The sequence below is a fragment of the Oryctolagus cuniculus genome, chromosome 3 (assembly GCF_051225735.1).
Source record: "Oryctolagus cuniculus isolate XC-2025 breed Fujian yellow rabbit chromosome 3, ASM5122573v1, whole genome shotgun sequence".
Classification (NCBI taxonomy): Eukaryota; Metazoa; Chordata; class Mammalia; order Lagomorpha; family Leporidae; genus Oryctolagus; species Oryctolagus cuniculus.
The window spans coordinates 36936623-36952844 of NC_142869.1; the positions used below are offsets into that span (position 1 = coordinate 36936623).

Sequence of the window (16222 nt, forward strand, 5' to 3'; positions counted from 1 at the left end):
GGTTCTAGTCCCGGTCGGGGCGCCGGATTCTGTCCCGGTTGCCCCTCTTCCAGGCCAGCTCTCTGCTGTGGCCTGGGAGTGCAGTGGAGGATGGCCCAAGTCCTTGGGCCCTGCACCCCATGGGAGACCAGGATAAGTACCTGGCTCCTGCCATCGGATCAGCGCGGTGTGCCGGCAGCATTGCGCTGGCTGCGGCGGCCATTGGAGGGTGAACCAACGGCAAAGGAAGACCTTTCTCTCTGTCTCTCTCTCTCTCACTGTCCACTCTGCCTGTCAAAAAAAAAATTAAAATTAAAATAAATAAAAAAAAAGATACACTAACAAGAGACCAGCGCCATGGCTCAGTAGGTTAATCCTCCGCCTCTGTCACCAGCATCCCATATGGGCACTGGTTCTAGTTCCAGCTCTCTGCTGTGGCCTGAGAAAGCAGTAGAAGATGGCCCAAGCACCTGAGCCCCTGTATCCACGTGGGAGACCTGGAAGAAGCTCCTGTCTCCTGGCTATGGATTGGTGCAGCTCTGGCCATTGCAGTCAGTTGGGGAGTGAACAGATAGAAGGAAGACCTCTCTCTGACTCTCCCTCTCACTGTCTGTAACTCTACCTCTTAAATAAATAAAGATATGCTGACAAATGCTCAACAGCAGAGCTTTAGGGAGCAGCATTGTGGTGCAACAGGTTAAGTGGCTGCCCGTGATGTCAGCATCCCATATAGGAGCACTAGTTCAAGTGCCAGCTACTCTACTTTTGATTCAGCTCCCTACTGAGGAAACACCACACCTGAGGAAACAGCAGAGGATGGCCCCAGTGCTTGCACCCCTGCCACCCTGCCATCCAGGGAGATCTGGTTGGAGTTTCTGGCTCTTAGCTTCAGCCTGGCTCAGCCCTAGCCATTTGGGGAGTGAATCAGCAGATGGAAAATCTCTTTCTCTCTGTCTCTTCAGCTTTGTCTGTCATTTTGTCTTTCAAATAAGTAAAATAAACAAATAAATCTTTTTTGAAACTAAAAAAGGGGTTAAGAGCAGAACTGTGAGACCAGTAAATGAAAGGCATCCAAACCTGCACAGAATCATTACCTAAACTCATCTTAACTAAACATTCTCGATTATATAATCTAGTAAATTCTGTAATTAAGTCAGTTTGAGTTGTTGTTCCCATTATTCGGAATCAAAGTATCCTTTTACATAAAGGAAAGATACATAGGAGACAGAGTTCCTTGATCGGAAATCTAAGAACACTTAAAGTTCCCAAGAAAAATACATACTCAGGGTACAAGCCTCAGCAAAGTAGTACTTTTACTATTTAACCCCAAGGTGGAAATGTAAATTAAGTCATTAAAGGGATTCCTTTTGTCTAAGCTAGGGAAAAATCTAAGCCTTAACACCAAATGAGGAAAAACAAGGTATTATGCCTCTTTCTCCCATAACCTTATGTCATTATTGAGAATTTTACTACTTTCCACATAAAGAGAAGCATGAGAAAATAAGAAAGAATTAGATGATATCACATGATAAATATTCATGTATTTGAAGACTGTTCAGTATTTTAGATTATCTCCTTTGGATAGTTTTAGGATAGAATTACTAGACAAAGAATAATCATTTTTCACAGTTTTTAGTTGACATATTTTCAAATTGCTTTTAAAGCCTATGCAATTCAAACTTACACTACTTGTGTGTCTTAATGCCCATTTTTGTTTGTTTAGCTTTTCTGCATTTCCCAAATTTTTTACAATTTGTATATGTTACCTTTATGATAAAGGGGAAAAATCTTTTTACAAAAGCAGCATGGGAAAATGAGTTTTATATATAGTAACAGAAAATGAGTTTTATATAGTCAGAAAAATAAAAAAGAAAATTATCCATATATATGGTAATTTCAATCATATGAAAAATATACATTCATAGAAAAAATGACAGGAAGGAAATAATACACTAAAAGACTAACAGCTGTTTTCCCGTGGGCTATGGAATGTTGAATAATTTGTTTTTTCTTCTTTATTCTTGTATTTTCCACAATGAGTATGTGTCACTTTTCCAATCAGAAAGAAATATTTATGAAAAAATAGAATCATTAGACCATGTCTTTTAAAATAGGACAACTGTATTCAGATTTTTAACCTCTCCATTTTTTAAAATTTTATTTATTTATTTGAAAGTCAGAGTTACAGAGAGGGACAGAGATCTTCCATCTGCTGGTTCATTCCTCAAATGGCTGCAATGGCCAAGGCTGGACCAAGCCAAAATCAGGATCCAGGTGCCAGGAGCTTCATTTGGGTCTCCCACATCAGTGGCAGGGGCCCAAGCACTTGGGCCATCTGCGGCTGCTTTCCCAGGCCATTAGCAGGGAGCTGGACTGGAAGTGGGAGTGGCTGGCATCCCAGGTGGTGGCTTTCTAGGCTATGCAGCAGCAATACAAGCAACACTCTCCATGTTCTTAGCAACATTTTATCTAGTTTATATCTAGTTTATGCATAGTTTTAGAAGCTTGTCTCATCCTGACCCCCTTTACCAAATACTAAAATTGTACCATTAATTATCTTTCTTTTTTTATATATATTTATTTATTTACTTGAGAGACACAGTTACAGAGAGGAAGAAGGAGAGACAGTCTTCCAGCCACTGGTTCATTCCCCAAATGGCTGCAATGGCCCAAGCCAAGAGCTTCACTGGGATCTTCCACATGGGTGCGGGGACCCAAGCACTTAGGCCATCTTTTACTGCTTTCCCAGGCCATAGCAGAGAGCTGGATCAGAAGTGGAACAGCCAGGATAAGGATTGGTACCCATATGGAATGCTAGCGCCATAGGCAGAGGCTTAACCTACTAAAACCAAAGAGCTGGCCCCAATTTTCTTTATTTCTAAAATCAAGCACAATGCTCAGCACTTACATATTTGGAATTTGGCGAATAAAAAATACATGAGATATATTGCATAATTATGAATCTGTAAAAAAGCAGAAAAATTTTTGAAAGGAATAGTTTAAATAATAATAATTCTGGGAACCAGCGTTGTGACATAATAGGTAAAGCTGCCACTTGTGATGCTAGCATCCTATATGAGCATGGGTTTGTGTTCTGGCTGCTCTACTTCCGATCCAGCTCTCAGCTAATGCTCCTGGGATAGCAGTGGAAGATGGCCCAAGCGCCTGGGCCCCTGCACCCACGTGGGAGATCCCGATGAAGCTCTTGGCTCTTAGCTTCAGAATGACCAAACCCCAGTTGTTGCAGCCCTTTGAGAAGTAAACCAATGGATTTAAGATGTCTCTCTCTCTCTCTGTCTCCCCCTCTTTCTGTGTAACTCTTTCAAATAAATAGGTAAATCATTAAAAAATTAAAAATTAAAAAAAGTCTCCTAAAAATGCAAATCATAATCCACATATATAAATAGTCTATGCAGACCACCTAGCACCTAGCTAGCTACAAGGATTACAGATAATGTGAGTAATGTTTCCAATATAACTTAAATGTAAATCTTGTAACAAGAAATCTTTTTTAAAAATATTTATTTATTTATTTGAAAGGCAGAGTTGCAGAAAGAAAGAGAGAGAGAGAGAGAGAGAGAGTCTTCCATCCGTTGATTCACTCTCCAGATGGCTGCAACGGCTGGAGTTGTGCCAATCCGAAGCCAGGAGCCAGGAGCTATTTCCGGGTCTCCCATGCAGGTGAAAGGGCCCAAGGACTTGGGCCATCCTCTACTGCTTTCCCAGGCCATAGCATAGAGCTGGATTGGAAGTGGAACAGCCGGGACTCAAACTGGTGCCCATATGGGATGCGGGCATTGCAGGCAGTGGCTTTACACACTACACCACAGCACCGGCCCCAGGAAATCTTTAAATTATTTGAAATGATGGTATTAGGAATGTAAAATTAGAAAGGAATAATCAATTAGCTGCCTTTCAAGCTCCCTTCTGATCTCATAAAACTAAAACTCCAAGTGAAATCATGGATTTTTAAAACTAATAAAAAGATGAAAATACTAAAAAGATATCATTATTCAGTTATCACATAAATAATATCTATACCACACGCAAGTATAGAAAATAACATAAAATAATCAACAAACCTGTAGATTGCCCCTTCCAATGAATCCTAGAAGCAACTGGATCTGAATTTGAGAGAGTTTTCCCCATACCAGACTTTCAGCAAACCAGACGGACAGACAATCAAAGAGCAGCATGATATCCTCTAAAAGCTATCTCAATGGAAAAATTGAGAAGAAAAAAAAGACACTCAGATTTTAAATCTACAGATGATGGCTTTTTCCCAACACCAATACAAATCATAAATATTTCAAAACTAGTCTGATGTTCAGTTAGCAAAAGTCAAAATAATTATCTAGTAACAGTTAACAAATTCTTTGTTGATCACATCTTATCCATGCTTATTGGGTCTCATTAAGTATTAATGCTCTAAAAATGTGGAAACATACAACATTTCTTTCATTGTTGAAAGTCCTTAACTATCCAAACTGTAATTGCAAAGGGCTATTACTGCACCTTCTCAGTCCACATGTTTGAATTAGCCAGTCCCTCTGACTGCAGGAAGTCCTGTGTGATCAGCGTGAGTCGGAAGGCATTTTCAGCAGCTACTGGATTTGTTTTTGCGTCTCTGTTTTCTGTGACTGCCCATTCTAACATCTTCTGTAGCAAACTAAGTGTAAAACAAAGTCCTCTTAAAACCACCATAAGCTTGGAAAGGTAGAAAAACATGAAAAACAACAACACTTAATTCTTAGTAGCTATGTACTCATCTCTCCAATGACACACTATCATTGCAAATATAATTAAGACATTGTGGATGGAATGTAATAATAGACAACTTTTTAATGTTTGGATTATATACCTTTAATATACCTAGTGTTAAAATTAAAAGCTATCTGATTTGACTATAAAAAAACTAAGGCAATGATTTATTGCCCAATCTCCATGAAATACTTAAAATAGTTTTTTTAAAGTATTTAAAAATACTTTAAAGTTATTTAAAGTTGGAAATTGGGAAGATTAGGGAAGAAGGCCTTACTATTCCTTACAGAGGGTCCAGCCTGTGAAAAATGGAGGTCTATCTTTCCTGGTATGCTACTGCTACAGACTGCCATCATCTACAGGGGACCCGCCATGCTTCAGAGAAGTACTTTCCACGAAAACACAACTCCCTTCCCTTAGCATGGACATACTCGAATATGAACAATACTGTAGAACACAATGCAACAAGTCCTCAGATACTGCAGAACTTAAAACCTGAAATGATTTAAGATTTCAATCTCCTCACACTGTAGTTAGTTTTTGTTTTCTCTCTATAAGCCATGAGCATAGCAAAAGATAGGAAAAGGAAATGAATACACAGTTTCTCCTTTTCTCCCTCTATACTCACTGAATACAATACTATTACTATTTTCGACTCTTGCCCACTCCAAATGGAGCATGAGAAATCACTAAGTGATGGCTTACGTAAGTTTTATTTCATCTGGTGGTCGAAGTAGTTCACTGGATATTCCTGGTTTGGTTAATGCTGAAAACACTTGTCCTCGTTCAACCCAAGTATCATCATCCGACTTTTCAAGTCCCTTACACATTACATAATTCAAAATACTTGTCAGTAACTGAAAAAGTTCTTCCTCACATCTCTGCAAAAAAGACAAAGTTATATCAAATTCCTGGAAGGAGGGTGTATTATAGCATATCAGAAGAACTGTCACATATACTGATTTTAACTGTTAAGCACATTTTCTAAGTGCCTTGATAAAATTGAACCTTACTAGGCCCTAAAGACACTGACTTTCTTCTCAAGATACAATGTAGTGACTTCTAAGCTACTGAACCTTAGCTCATGAGACATGGAATATGAATATAGCATGGAACTGCTAAAAGTGCTTATATATTTCTGAGGATTCAAGTATATGACATACATGGAAATATAAACAGAATTTAGAAAAATAAGGAATTTACCTCTTGGCTTTCAAGTAAAGAGTAATCATCATTAAAACCGGTATCATGTGTGATGTTGCTGTCTCTGTCAGACTGCACAGAAAAAGGTTTCACAGACTCCATTGGGGATGGTGTGCTAGGCAGGCTGTCTGGCATTTGACTTCCACTATCGCTCAGTTCACATGACTCAATTCCACTGAGATCTAAACTCAAATGTGAAGGGATACTAGGCCACAATTCTTCTTGATCCTCTGATTTGAAAGACAATTCTCCCACAGAACTATCTTCCTGAAATAACGGTGTGTTTGAGTCGAGCGACTGTCTGTCTTCCAAACTCCACTGATCAGAAGACACATTCCCTGATGCCAAAGAGCTGGATTTTTCCTCATCAGCCTTTTCATCAAAGTTCCTCTTAACATCTTCAGTTGACATATTTTTATCGTTGTCTTTCACTGGAACAGCCTTACTGTACTTATGAAGCGTATTCCCATTTTCAAAGTTTGCTTTTAAAAACAGCCTAACTAAAGTGTCTTGCCAACCCACTTGTTGTGACATTTGATGTGCTGCATCTGGTTGGGACCTCAAAATCTGTAAAATCTGCAAAGAGATTAAGAATACAAATTATTTTAAAAGTATATAATAATTTATATAAAAATATGATCTTTTCAGCTATGTAAATGATACACTGTCCTAGGATAGATTTCCAAAAGATTACGTTCTTAATGAGATTAGAAACTTGTTGGAGGACTGAAATTGCTTCCAACTAATAGGCATATTACTTATTGTATACAGTAGAGATGCACTTGAAATATTCACTGAAAAACAGGCAGGAAGGCCAGCACCGTGGCTCAATAGGCTAAACCTCCACCTTGCGGCGCCGGCACACAGGGTTCTAGCCCCGGTCGGGGCGCCGGATTCTGTCCCAGTTGCCCCTCTTCCAGGCCAGCTCTGTGCTATGGCCCGGGAGTGCAGTGGAGGATGGCCCAAGTGCTTGGGCCCTGCACCCGCATGGGAGACCAGGAGAAGCACCTGGCTCCTGGCTTTGGATCAGCGCAATGCGCCAGCCGCAGCGCGCAGGCTGCGGTAGCCACTGGAGGGTGAACGAATGGCAAAAGGAAGACCTTTCTCTCTGTCTCTCTCTCTCACTGTCCACTCTGCCTGTTAAAAAACAAAAACAAAAACAGGCAGGAAGAGCAGCAGCTGCCAGGCAGCCCAGCTTCATGAAAGCTCTTAGTATGTCCTAGCCTGCAGATACCCAACACATGACCTCCCTATTGCCAAGATGACCAAGAGGAAGGTAAGTGAAGGAGGAGCCCAAGAGGAGATGGGTGAGGTTGTCAGCTAAACCTGCCTTGCCAAAAGTGTAAACAAAGCAGACAGGCTGCAGGAGGGGTGGGCACTAGAACACAGAGGATTAAATCTCCTGCTTGGGATGCCTTTGTCCCATACCAAAGTGCTAGGTTTTGAGTCCTGCCTCTGCTTCCCATCCAGCTTCCTACTAACATGCACCCTGGCTCAAGTACTTGACAGCTCAAGTACTTGGGGTCCCCGTCACCCACGTGGGAGACTTAGATGGAATTCCTAGCTCCTGGCTCTAGCCTGACTCAGCCTTAGTTATTGAGGGCATTTGGGGGAGTACACCAGTAGATGGAAGATCTCTATCATTCTGCCTTTCAAATAAATAAAACTAAATAAATAGACTTTAAAAAAAAAACAGGTCGAAGTGGGTAAGTAAGAAACTAAATATCTACCTGCAGGAAAACAGCAAAACTGAAAATGAGGAGATTATAGTCTCTCAAGAAGCAGAACGAAAGAATCAAGTCTGATTAATACTAAATACCTTGTCATCTCTGTAATCCCTGTCTCCCTTCTTGTATAATCTAGAGGAATATTTTTAAAAATTTTTATTTAAGTTATAAACGTTCCAGGTATTTTATATATACAGATTTAGAAACATAGTGACAATTCCCCCACCTTCCCTCCTGCCCACTCTCTGACCCTTCCTCCTCCTCCCTCTCATATTCCCACTCTTAATTTTTACAAGGATCTATTTTCAGTTTACTTAATGATCATATAATTAACCCTAAACTAAGTAAAAGAGTTCAACAAATAGTATGAAGAAGAAGAAAAAAAACCCTATTCCTCCATGGAAGAGACATGGGCTACAAACAATCATGGAATCTCAAAATGTTTGTTTCACTCCAATACATTACATTTCAGGTACTCTGTTAGTTACCTCAGATCAGGAAAAACGTGATATTTGTCCTTTTGACACTGGTTTATTTCACTAAGTATAATAGTTTCCAGTTGCACCCATCTTGTTGCAAAAGACAGGATTTTTTTTCTTTTTCTTTTTTTACAGCTAACCAGTACTCCATAGTGTATATATACCATAATTTCTTTATCCAGCCAACAGTTCATAGACATCTGGGTTGACTCCATATTGTAGCTATTGTGAATTGTGCTGCAATGATCCCATGATCATTGGTACAGGTACAGATAACTTTCAGATACTGATTTCTTTTGGTTTGGGTAAATTCCTAGGAGTGGGATGGCTGGATCATATGGTACATCTATATTCAGATTTCTGAGGTATCTCCATATGGAGGAATATTTTTGTCAGCTATTTAGTAAATGCAAGTTAGTTTGTTTTTGAGAGGGGGAGAGAGAAAGAAAGCTTCTTTCCTATGGCTCCTTTCTTCAAATGCCTGCAAATAACGGGCTGAAGCTAGGAGCTGGCAACACAATCCAGGTCTCCCATGTGAGTGGCTTGAACCCAAACACTTGAGACATGGCTGCTGCCTCCTAGGGTCTACATTAACAGAAAGCTGGACTCAGAGACAGAGCCAGGGATTGAACACAAGTACTTTGATGTGGGAGGTGGGTGTCCTACCTGGCCATTTAATCACTAGGCCAAACACTTGACTTAATGCAAGTTTTTTGTAGGTCTAGAAACATTTTTAAGAAGAAGGGAGTCCCAGTTCATCTCATTTTTCAGATGTAAATGACTTTTTTTAAAGAGGTGTCATAATTTGCTGTTATCTGTTTTTTGGTACAACAAGAAAATAGTGGGATACTGAATCAGGGGAGGTTTTGTCTGTTTTGGGTATCTGTAACTTTCCATACACAGGGCTAGTTTTTATATCCAACAATTCAAAGCATCCTAAATGGCAATTTGGGGCCACAGTCATGCATATGATATATCTTGAACATTTTCAATTACTTTTACTCCCATGTTGTTGTTTAGTAGAACTGTTTCCTAAAGAAAATCACTTCTTGATTGTCGTCCTGTCAGAATTGTGCACACTTCGTAAGCTAGAGCCAGGAATCAAACCGAGGCACACCTAAGTGGAATGTATGCGTTTTAACCACTAGGCTAATGTCTGCTCCTCAATACTTTCTATGATCCCAGTAAATTTGTTTAGCAAATGCCTTAGGATACCTACTATGTGCCAGGCACAGTTCTAGGAAATAGGGTTAGGGTCAGAAGAATGACTAGAAAACAGATGACACTTTGATAGAAACTGGCTATGCCAAGAATATTTTCCTGTCTCATTTTTTCTAAGGCAAAGTTTAGGATTAGTTTTTTAAAATATTTTTTTCAGTTAAGTTTGTATTGTAGAAAAACAAAAATTAACTTTAATTCCAAAATACTGATACCAGCAAGATAGATGCCACTGCTTAGCTGGAATAAGTTGAAATTAAAGAACAGAGACTGACATGGCAATGTATGTGATCCATACTATTTAACTGACTCTAATGTTTTAAAAAATAAAAACAAGTGTTTTTTTTTTAAAGAGTTACTTTATTTATTTGAAAGGCAGTTATGAAGAGAGGGAGAGAAAAAGAGAGAGCAAGAGAGAGACAGACAGACAAAGGGAGATCTTTCATCCCTTGGTTCACTCCCCAAATGCCACAATGGCCATGGCTGGGCCAGACCAAAGCCAGGAGCCAAGAGCTTCTCCCAGATCTCCCACATGGGTTCAGGGGCCCAAGCACTTGGGCCATCTTTCATTGCTTTCTGAGAAGCTTCATCAGGTAGCTTGGAATGGGAGCAGCCAGGTCTCGAATCTGTGCCCATATGGGATGATGGCACTGCAGATGGCAGCTTTACCCACTATGCCACAATGCTGGCCCCAGAAAACAAGTTTTTAAAAAACATCAGAAATTTAGTTAAGATTTTTAAGACTTTTTTTTCCAAAAAGCCATGTAGATAAAAAGAACTTTCTTGGGGTTTTGAATCTCTCTTTTTTTCCTTGAGTATCTCTCTTAAGGCTCACAAGTTCTAACTCTGACAAGCTTCAAAGCAGGAGATAATGAATGGTGGTAAGAACTTAAGTGTGACAGCACAAATGTGGAAAGCAATGAGGCACAATGACACGCTGTTTGTCACTGATATTCATCAGGAAGCTATCACTACTCTAATGGTGCAGAATCCCATTTTTCCCTTCCAGATTAAGCTTTGCTTGGGAAGAAAAACTCCAAAAAAAACAAAAACAAACAAACAAAAAAAACAACTTTTTATGATCTTATGACTTGGAAGGATTTCATTAAAAAGGACTTATTTTATGTGTTTGACACACATATGGGAGCTGTTTTAATCTAACTGCACGGAAAAGAATCTGTACAAGCTCCTTTAAACTATCAATGGGTTGAGTATGTTAGGAAAAAAGTTAACATCACACAGTATATGGAAATGTATACCAGTATAGTTAAAGGAGAATTTGGTGAAATTTATCAAAATGTAAAATGTGAACACTCTGACACACCAACTATATTTCATGGAATATGCCCTACAGGTGTATTATTACAATTAGGCAGAGAAATACATAAAACAACATTCTTAGTAGCAGTTTTTAACATGGAAAAACAAGAACAACTCAACTATCTATCAGTAAGCCCCTATATAATGTTCTTTGTTTTCAGAGAGGCAGAGAGAGAGAGAACACACACCAGAGCCAGACAGAGACAGTTCCTGTTCATTGGTTCACCTCCCCAAATGCCCAAAGGTCAGTGTTAAACCAGGCTGAACCCAGGAGTTGGGAACTCAATCCAGGTCTTCCATGTGGGCAACAGGGAAACAGCCATGTGGGCTATCACCTGTGGATTCCCAGGGTGCACACTAGCAGGAAGCTGAAATCAGGTGGAGAGTGCCAAGAATGGAACTCAGACATTCTGATACAGACACAGGTATTTCAATTAGTAGCTTGACTGTTAGGACAAACACCTGCCCCAGACTTACCAGACAACTATATAATAAAAACTATGTGGCCATTAAAGAGGAAAATACATACATATTTATATAGATAACTCAGGTACATAATTTTTTACATCTATATTATTTATTTTAAACTGACAGAAAACTGTCATGACATAATTAGAAGGTAAAACTGAAAAGAAAATCAAGGGAGCAAATGAAATAATAGACAGGTCAGGGGTTAGCAGTGGAAGAGAGATATGATCACAGAGAGGCACACAGGTTAGTTAAAGGTGTGCTAAAGACGTGGTTGGCAGAATCAAAAAAATTATAGAAAATTCTTTCTACAAAGTTCAGAAAATTCAGTAACTCTAAAATTCATACAAATTGGAAGTAATCATTGAAGATTTCAGATAAACTATTCTTTGGTAATAAATTTCTTATACTTGACAGAGAATATTTCCAGGGGGATGATGTAGGGCTATGAATAATAATTCACATATTTATTTCTTGCGATTACATGAAGTTAATTCACTTCAAAAAGAAAATTATTTATAGAATTATGCCATTTATAAAATAAGAGAAATGAAAACTTGCACCTGCTGCAAACAACTCAATGCAAAAGTTATTTGCAGTATGATGATGATGCAACTGTTAACATGTGTCTGGGAAGTTTACTAACCTTTCTGCAGATGATCACTCTGACATTTAAATATGTTCTGTGAGACATATATACCACAGATAACAGGTCTTTGAAATTAATAAAGGAATCTATGGTGGGAAAAAGCAGAAAGTTAAAATTATATTTCAAATATAAACAAAGAAAAAACTAGGTAGTAATTGTATAAATGCAGAGATAATTATTTCATTATAAAATAAAATATACACATATGCTCAAATTTCACAAGCATTCCTAGTTAGCCCTAAGTGATTGTTCTTTTCCCTTCACTGCCTGAACAAACTGCCACGGTATGCAGCAGCTTCTCTACTATTATTTACCTTTTATATACATGTCTTATCAACAAGATTATAGATGACTCAAGACAAAGAACCTTATCCATGCCTCAAAGGTAAGTACTGAAAAATTTACATTAAAATAAGACACAAAAAATAATATCTGAAGTTAGTTTTTATTTTGCCTTTAAGAATTTAAGCTTCTTGGGACCCTGCGCTGTGGCGCAGCATGTAAAGCCACCGCCTGCAGTTCTGGCATCCCATATGGGTGCAGGTTCGTGTCCTGGCTGCTCCATTTCCATAGCTCTCTGCTATGGCCTGCGAAAGCAGTAGAAGATAGCCCAGGTCCTTGGGTCCCTACACCCATGTGGGTGTTTATTGGGTAAGGCACTGTAACTTACTCCTGTACAAAACTACATGAGACACAGTTTCTAAGAAAGGCCCTTCTGAATCAAATCCTAGGTAATTTAAAAAGCAGGAAAGGAAGGGGAAAAAACTTCCAGGAAAAAAGTTTCTTAAATATATTAGTAATGTCAGCCTTAGTCATACCTGTATTTATGATTTGATTGGTGAGGTTTTTAATAAGAGAAGTATTAATGGGTGATTCATTAAGAAGGAGTCCCAATCCTGAATAGCCAACCTCTCTGAGTCGAATACGTTGTTTGCTACGTTCATAAACGTTTGTGCATTTCAACATCTGCTCCATAACCTAGTCACAACAAATAATACATTCCTCTCAATATAAAATAGTTTGTCACTTAAGTTAATATTGAATACAATATTATTGTATGTTGGTTTGTATGGCATCATTTTATTCCTCAAGTACAGCACAAATAGAGAGGAATACTTCATAATATATTATTGTGAAAAAATGGATTTAAGAATAAACTGGGCTGAATTGCATCTATAATTGGATAACTATTGTTTCACATGTTAGTTGAAATATGGCAAATGGAAGAAATTAAAGTTTTCTTTCTTGAGGGCTAAGGTTTAATGAAAACAATCTAAGTACCTTGCAAAAGGAGTAAAGACATATCCAGAAACCTTTGGATTAACTCACTTATGTAACAGTTATCAAAATAATTTTCAAAAACAAGGAAACATTTGTGAAACAACTCATTCACATGCTAAAATGAGGGACTGAATCAACCATCCTACACTTCTGGAGGGGACATCAATATTTTACAAGTGTGATACTGCAAACCCAATATAGGAAGGGTAAGCTTTACAGAATATAATAAAAAAAAGTCGCTTTTTGGAGGAAAAACCCCTGAACCTCCACAATGGAACTCTTCTGAGGGCAGCTTTTTTAAAGAGTAGCCGCAGGTGTCACCTTCCTCAACACTACAGAGAGATCAAGTCAGCCAATTTTTACCATACCTTTGTTTTCCAAAGTTTAGGGATTTTAAACTTAAAAATCTAAACATACTCATAAATAGACTTTATGGTATAACTTTAATAATGTAAGAACAAACAACTGTCACTAGGCAATTAGGAATAACCAATGAGAATAAATCAAGAAAAAATGCATTTGCTCGTAAAAATATGATTGACTCTTTTACTTGTAGGAACAAAAAGGTAGAGTGGGTGTTTCAGCCAAAGTTCAAACTTTTGGATACTTTGAATAGCTCAATAAAATATATTCTATATCCTGTGATAAATTATTAATCTCTCTGGCTATAGTTTTCATCTGTAAAATAAGAATAATAGTAAACACTCATTTCATAAAGTTGTTGCAAAAAATAAGAAAAGTTAATATATGAAAGGTGCTTACTGCATGACACACAGTGAGTGCCATATAAGGTTAGCTCTTATTATTAACTTATAAAACGTCCTGAACTGCCACAGAGACTCACCAGAAATTAAAAAGGAGATGAGAGGCTTCATATCGAGGATGGTACAAAAATGTGAGTGTTCCACTGAGATGATTTATCAAACTACTATACAATTTTTAAAATAGGCAAACATTAAAATATGTCAAAATAAACGGAACAACATAAAATCAGAAATAGACATGAAAAAAGAACTCAGTTATAGAATAGAATATGCTGAAAGTAAACTCATAAAAATATAAATGCTCACAATAAAGATGTGCATGAACTGTTTGTACCTTAAAAATTATTTCTCGCAGTCTGTCAGAGTACTTCTGATTTAAGAGCAAGGCGTAAAGGATATCAGCGTTTCCTGGTTCAAACAGCAGTAAGAAAAGCTGACCTCTAGTTGGGCTGGTTCGTAGGAGATTGAAGAGTACATCCAAAATTCCTAAGAGCTTTTACATTAAACAACACAGAGCAAACAACCACACTCAAATATATTAGCACAATAAAGTCATAATCCACAAAAGTTACTTTACTAATTCCCATGTATTCTAGTATTTTGGCTTAACTGAACTCTGAGACGCCTTTTGAAATCATTCCTGCTTTTTTCCCACAACATGCTTTTGGCTTATTCCACTTCCTTTTGTGTGCCTTCTAACTATCCATATTAACCCATTGAAATCATAGGTACTCTGCTTTGTTTTTATGAAAAAGCTTCTCTTTCAAAAATCCTTTCCTGGTCTCTTATGATAACCTGAAAACCTCATACAGAATGCTCCTATGGAAACCACATGGGACTTTCTATCTCTTACAGATATTACCGTACTTTTCTTTGTTTCATAGTTATTTGTAAACTTCTCTTGATCCCTACCCAATTAGGCTAAAAGTAAGAATAATTCTTTCATCATTATATTACCTACAATCTCTAATATCATTCTGTGTATACAGTAAGTACTTAACAAATAACATTTTAAAAATATCATTAGCAGTGAATTATATGTACAGCTATCAAAAAAGCAGTTATCTATCATTCTAAATGATGAGAAACTTTTGAAGCAGGGCAACGTTAAAGGAAAATACTCTAAGTTAACTCATCTATATAAGACCAATTATGTAGTCATATAACCACTGAGTACACAACTAGTACTAATTATAGAGAGCAAAATATTTTAGGCAACATAAATTAAAGCTGTGCAAAGCTATGGTGTTTAGACTTACACAGGAAGAGCTTAAAAGTAAGAATAAATACACTTGGATTCTAGTTCCAGGTTTACCAGTTGTCTGACTTTTTAAAGTCATACTATCTCTGAATATTTATTTCCAAAAGTATACTTGTGCTCCCATGTTTATTGCAGCTCAATCTACAATAGCTAGGATACAGAATTAACTCAGATGTCCATCAACTGATGACTGGATAAAGAAAATGCGATATATACGCTTTACAGAATACTACTCAGCCATAAAAAAGAATGAAATCCTATCTTTTACAACAAAATGGACGTAACTGCAAACTATTATGCTTAGTGAAATAAGCCAGGCCCAAAGAGACAAAATCATATGTGCTCTCTTATATATAGTAGTTAATATAGAACATGAAAAATTGTAAAGGACAAAATGGACATCTTGTGATTTGACTGTTGTTTTTAGCCCTTGAAGGAGGGAAGGAAGGAGGGAAGGAGGGAGGGAATGAGGGAAGTTTCTATGGAACTGTGGTCTTTCTACTTTTTACTTATTGAATATTATGGTTAGTAGTGTGTTAAGCTTGTGATTATAGAGTAGACTGAAATGAAGTTTTTGCAAAAATTAAAGAAAAAAAAGGAAAGAAGGAGGTAGATTGAGGGAAGGAGATAGAGGAACGTAAGTATAATTATCTTCTTGGAATTTGCACCTATGAAATACATGAAATCTGTTCTCATCATATTAATAATTTTTTTTAAAAAGTGTACACGGAAGAGTTAATTTCTGGTCTGTGTATCTAACATCAGTTTACCACGTGTACGTGAGTCACCTGCAAGGCTTGATTCAGTAGTTGAATCAGAAGTATATCTGGATTTTTAACAAGCCCCCAGGTAAGGCTGGTCAGGGACCATACTTTGAGAACTAATGCCTTAAAGGTTAGTTCTCAGGATTAAATGAGGTAATGAATGTAAAGCATTTTAAAAACAGACATACATTGATAATGTATGCGACATTTTTATGACCTATGCTATGTTAGAATTCATGTTCAAAATCTACCTAGTGGGGACGGTGCTGTGGCGTAGCAGATAAAAGCCACTATCTGCAGTGCCGGCATCCCATATAGGCACTGGCTGGAGTCCCAGCTGCTCCACTT

General features: G+C 37.8%; 1 protein-coding gene across 19 annotated transcripts in view; it reads right to left on the reverse strand.

Moving 5' to 3' along the window:
- The window catches only part of NBEAL1 (neurobeachin like 1), a 197675-nt gene that overhangs the window by 69873 nt on the left and 111580 nt on the right, over positions 1 to 16222 (reverse strand). For all 19 annotated transcript variants that reach the window (XR_016231935.1, XR_016231936.1, XR_016231937.1 and 16 more), the window contains 7 exons: positions 14184 to 14342; positions 12623 to 12782; positions 11802 to 11890; positions 5944 to 6519; positions 5446 to 5621; positions 4495 to 4648; positions 4062 to 4190 (listed from right to left, as the gene is read on the reverse strand). Coding sequence is in view for 16 of the 19 variants with exons in the window: in XM_089330021.1 (XP_089186147.1) it covers positions 4062 to 4190; positions 4495 to 4648; positions 5446 to 5621; positions 5944 to 6519; positions 11802 to 11890; positions 12623 to 12782; positions 14184 to 14342 (1443 nt within the window). In the remaining 3 variants the exon portion in view is untranslated. The remainder of the gene's footprint in view (positions 1 to 4061; positions 4191 to 4494; positions 4649 to 5445; positions 5622 to 5943; positions 6520 to 11801; positions 11891 to 12622; positions 12783 to 14183; positions 14343 to 16222) is intronic.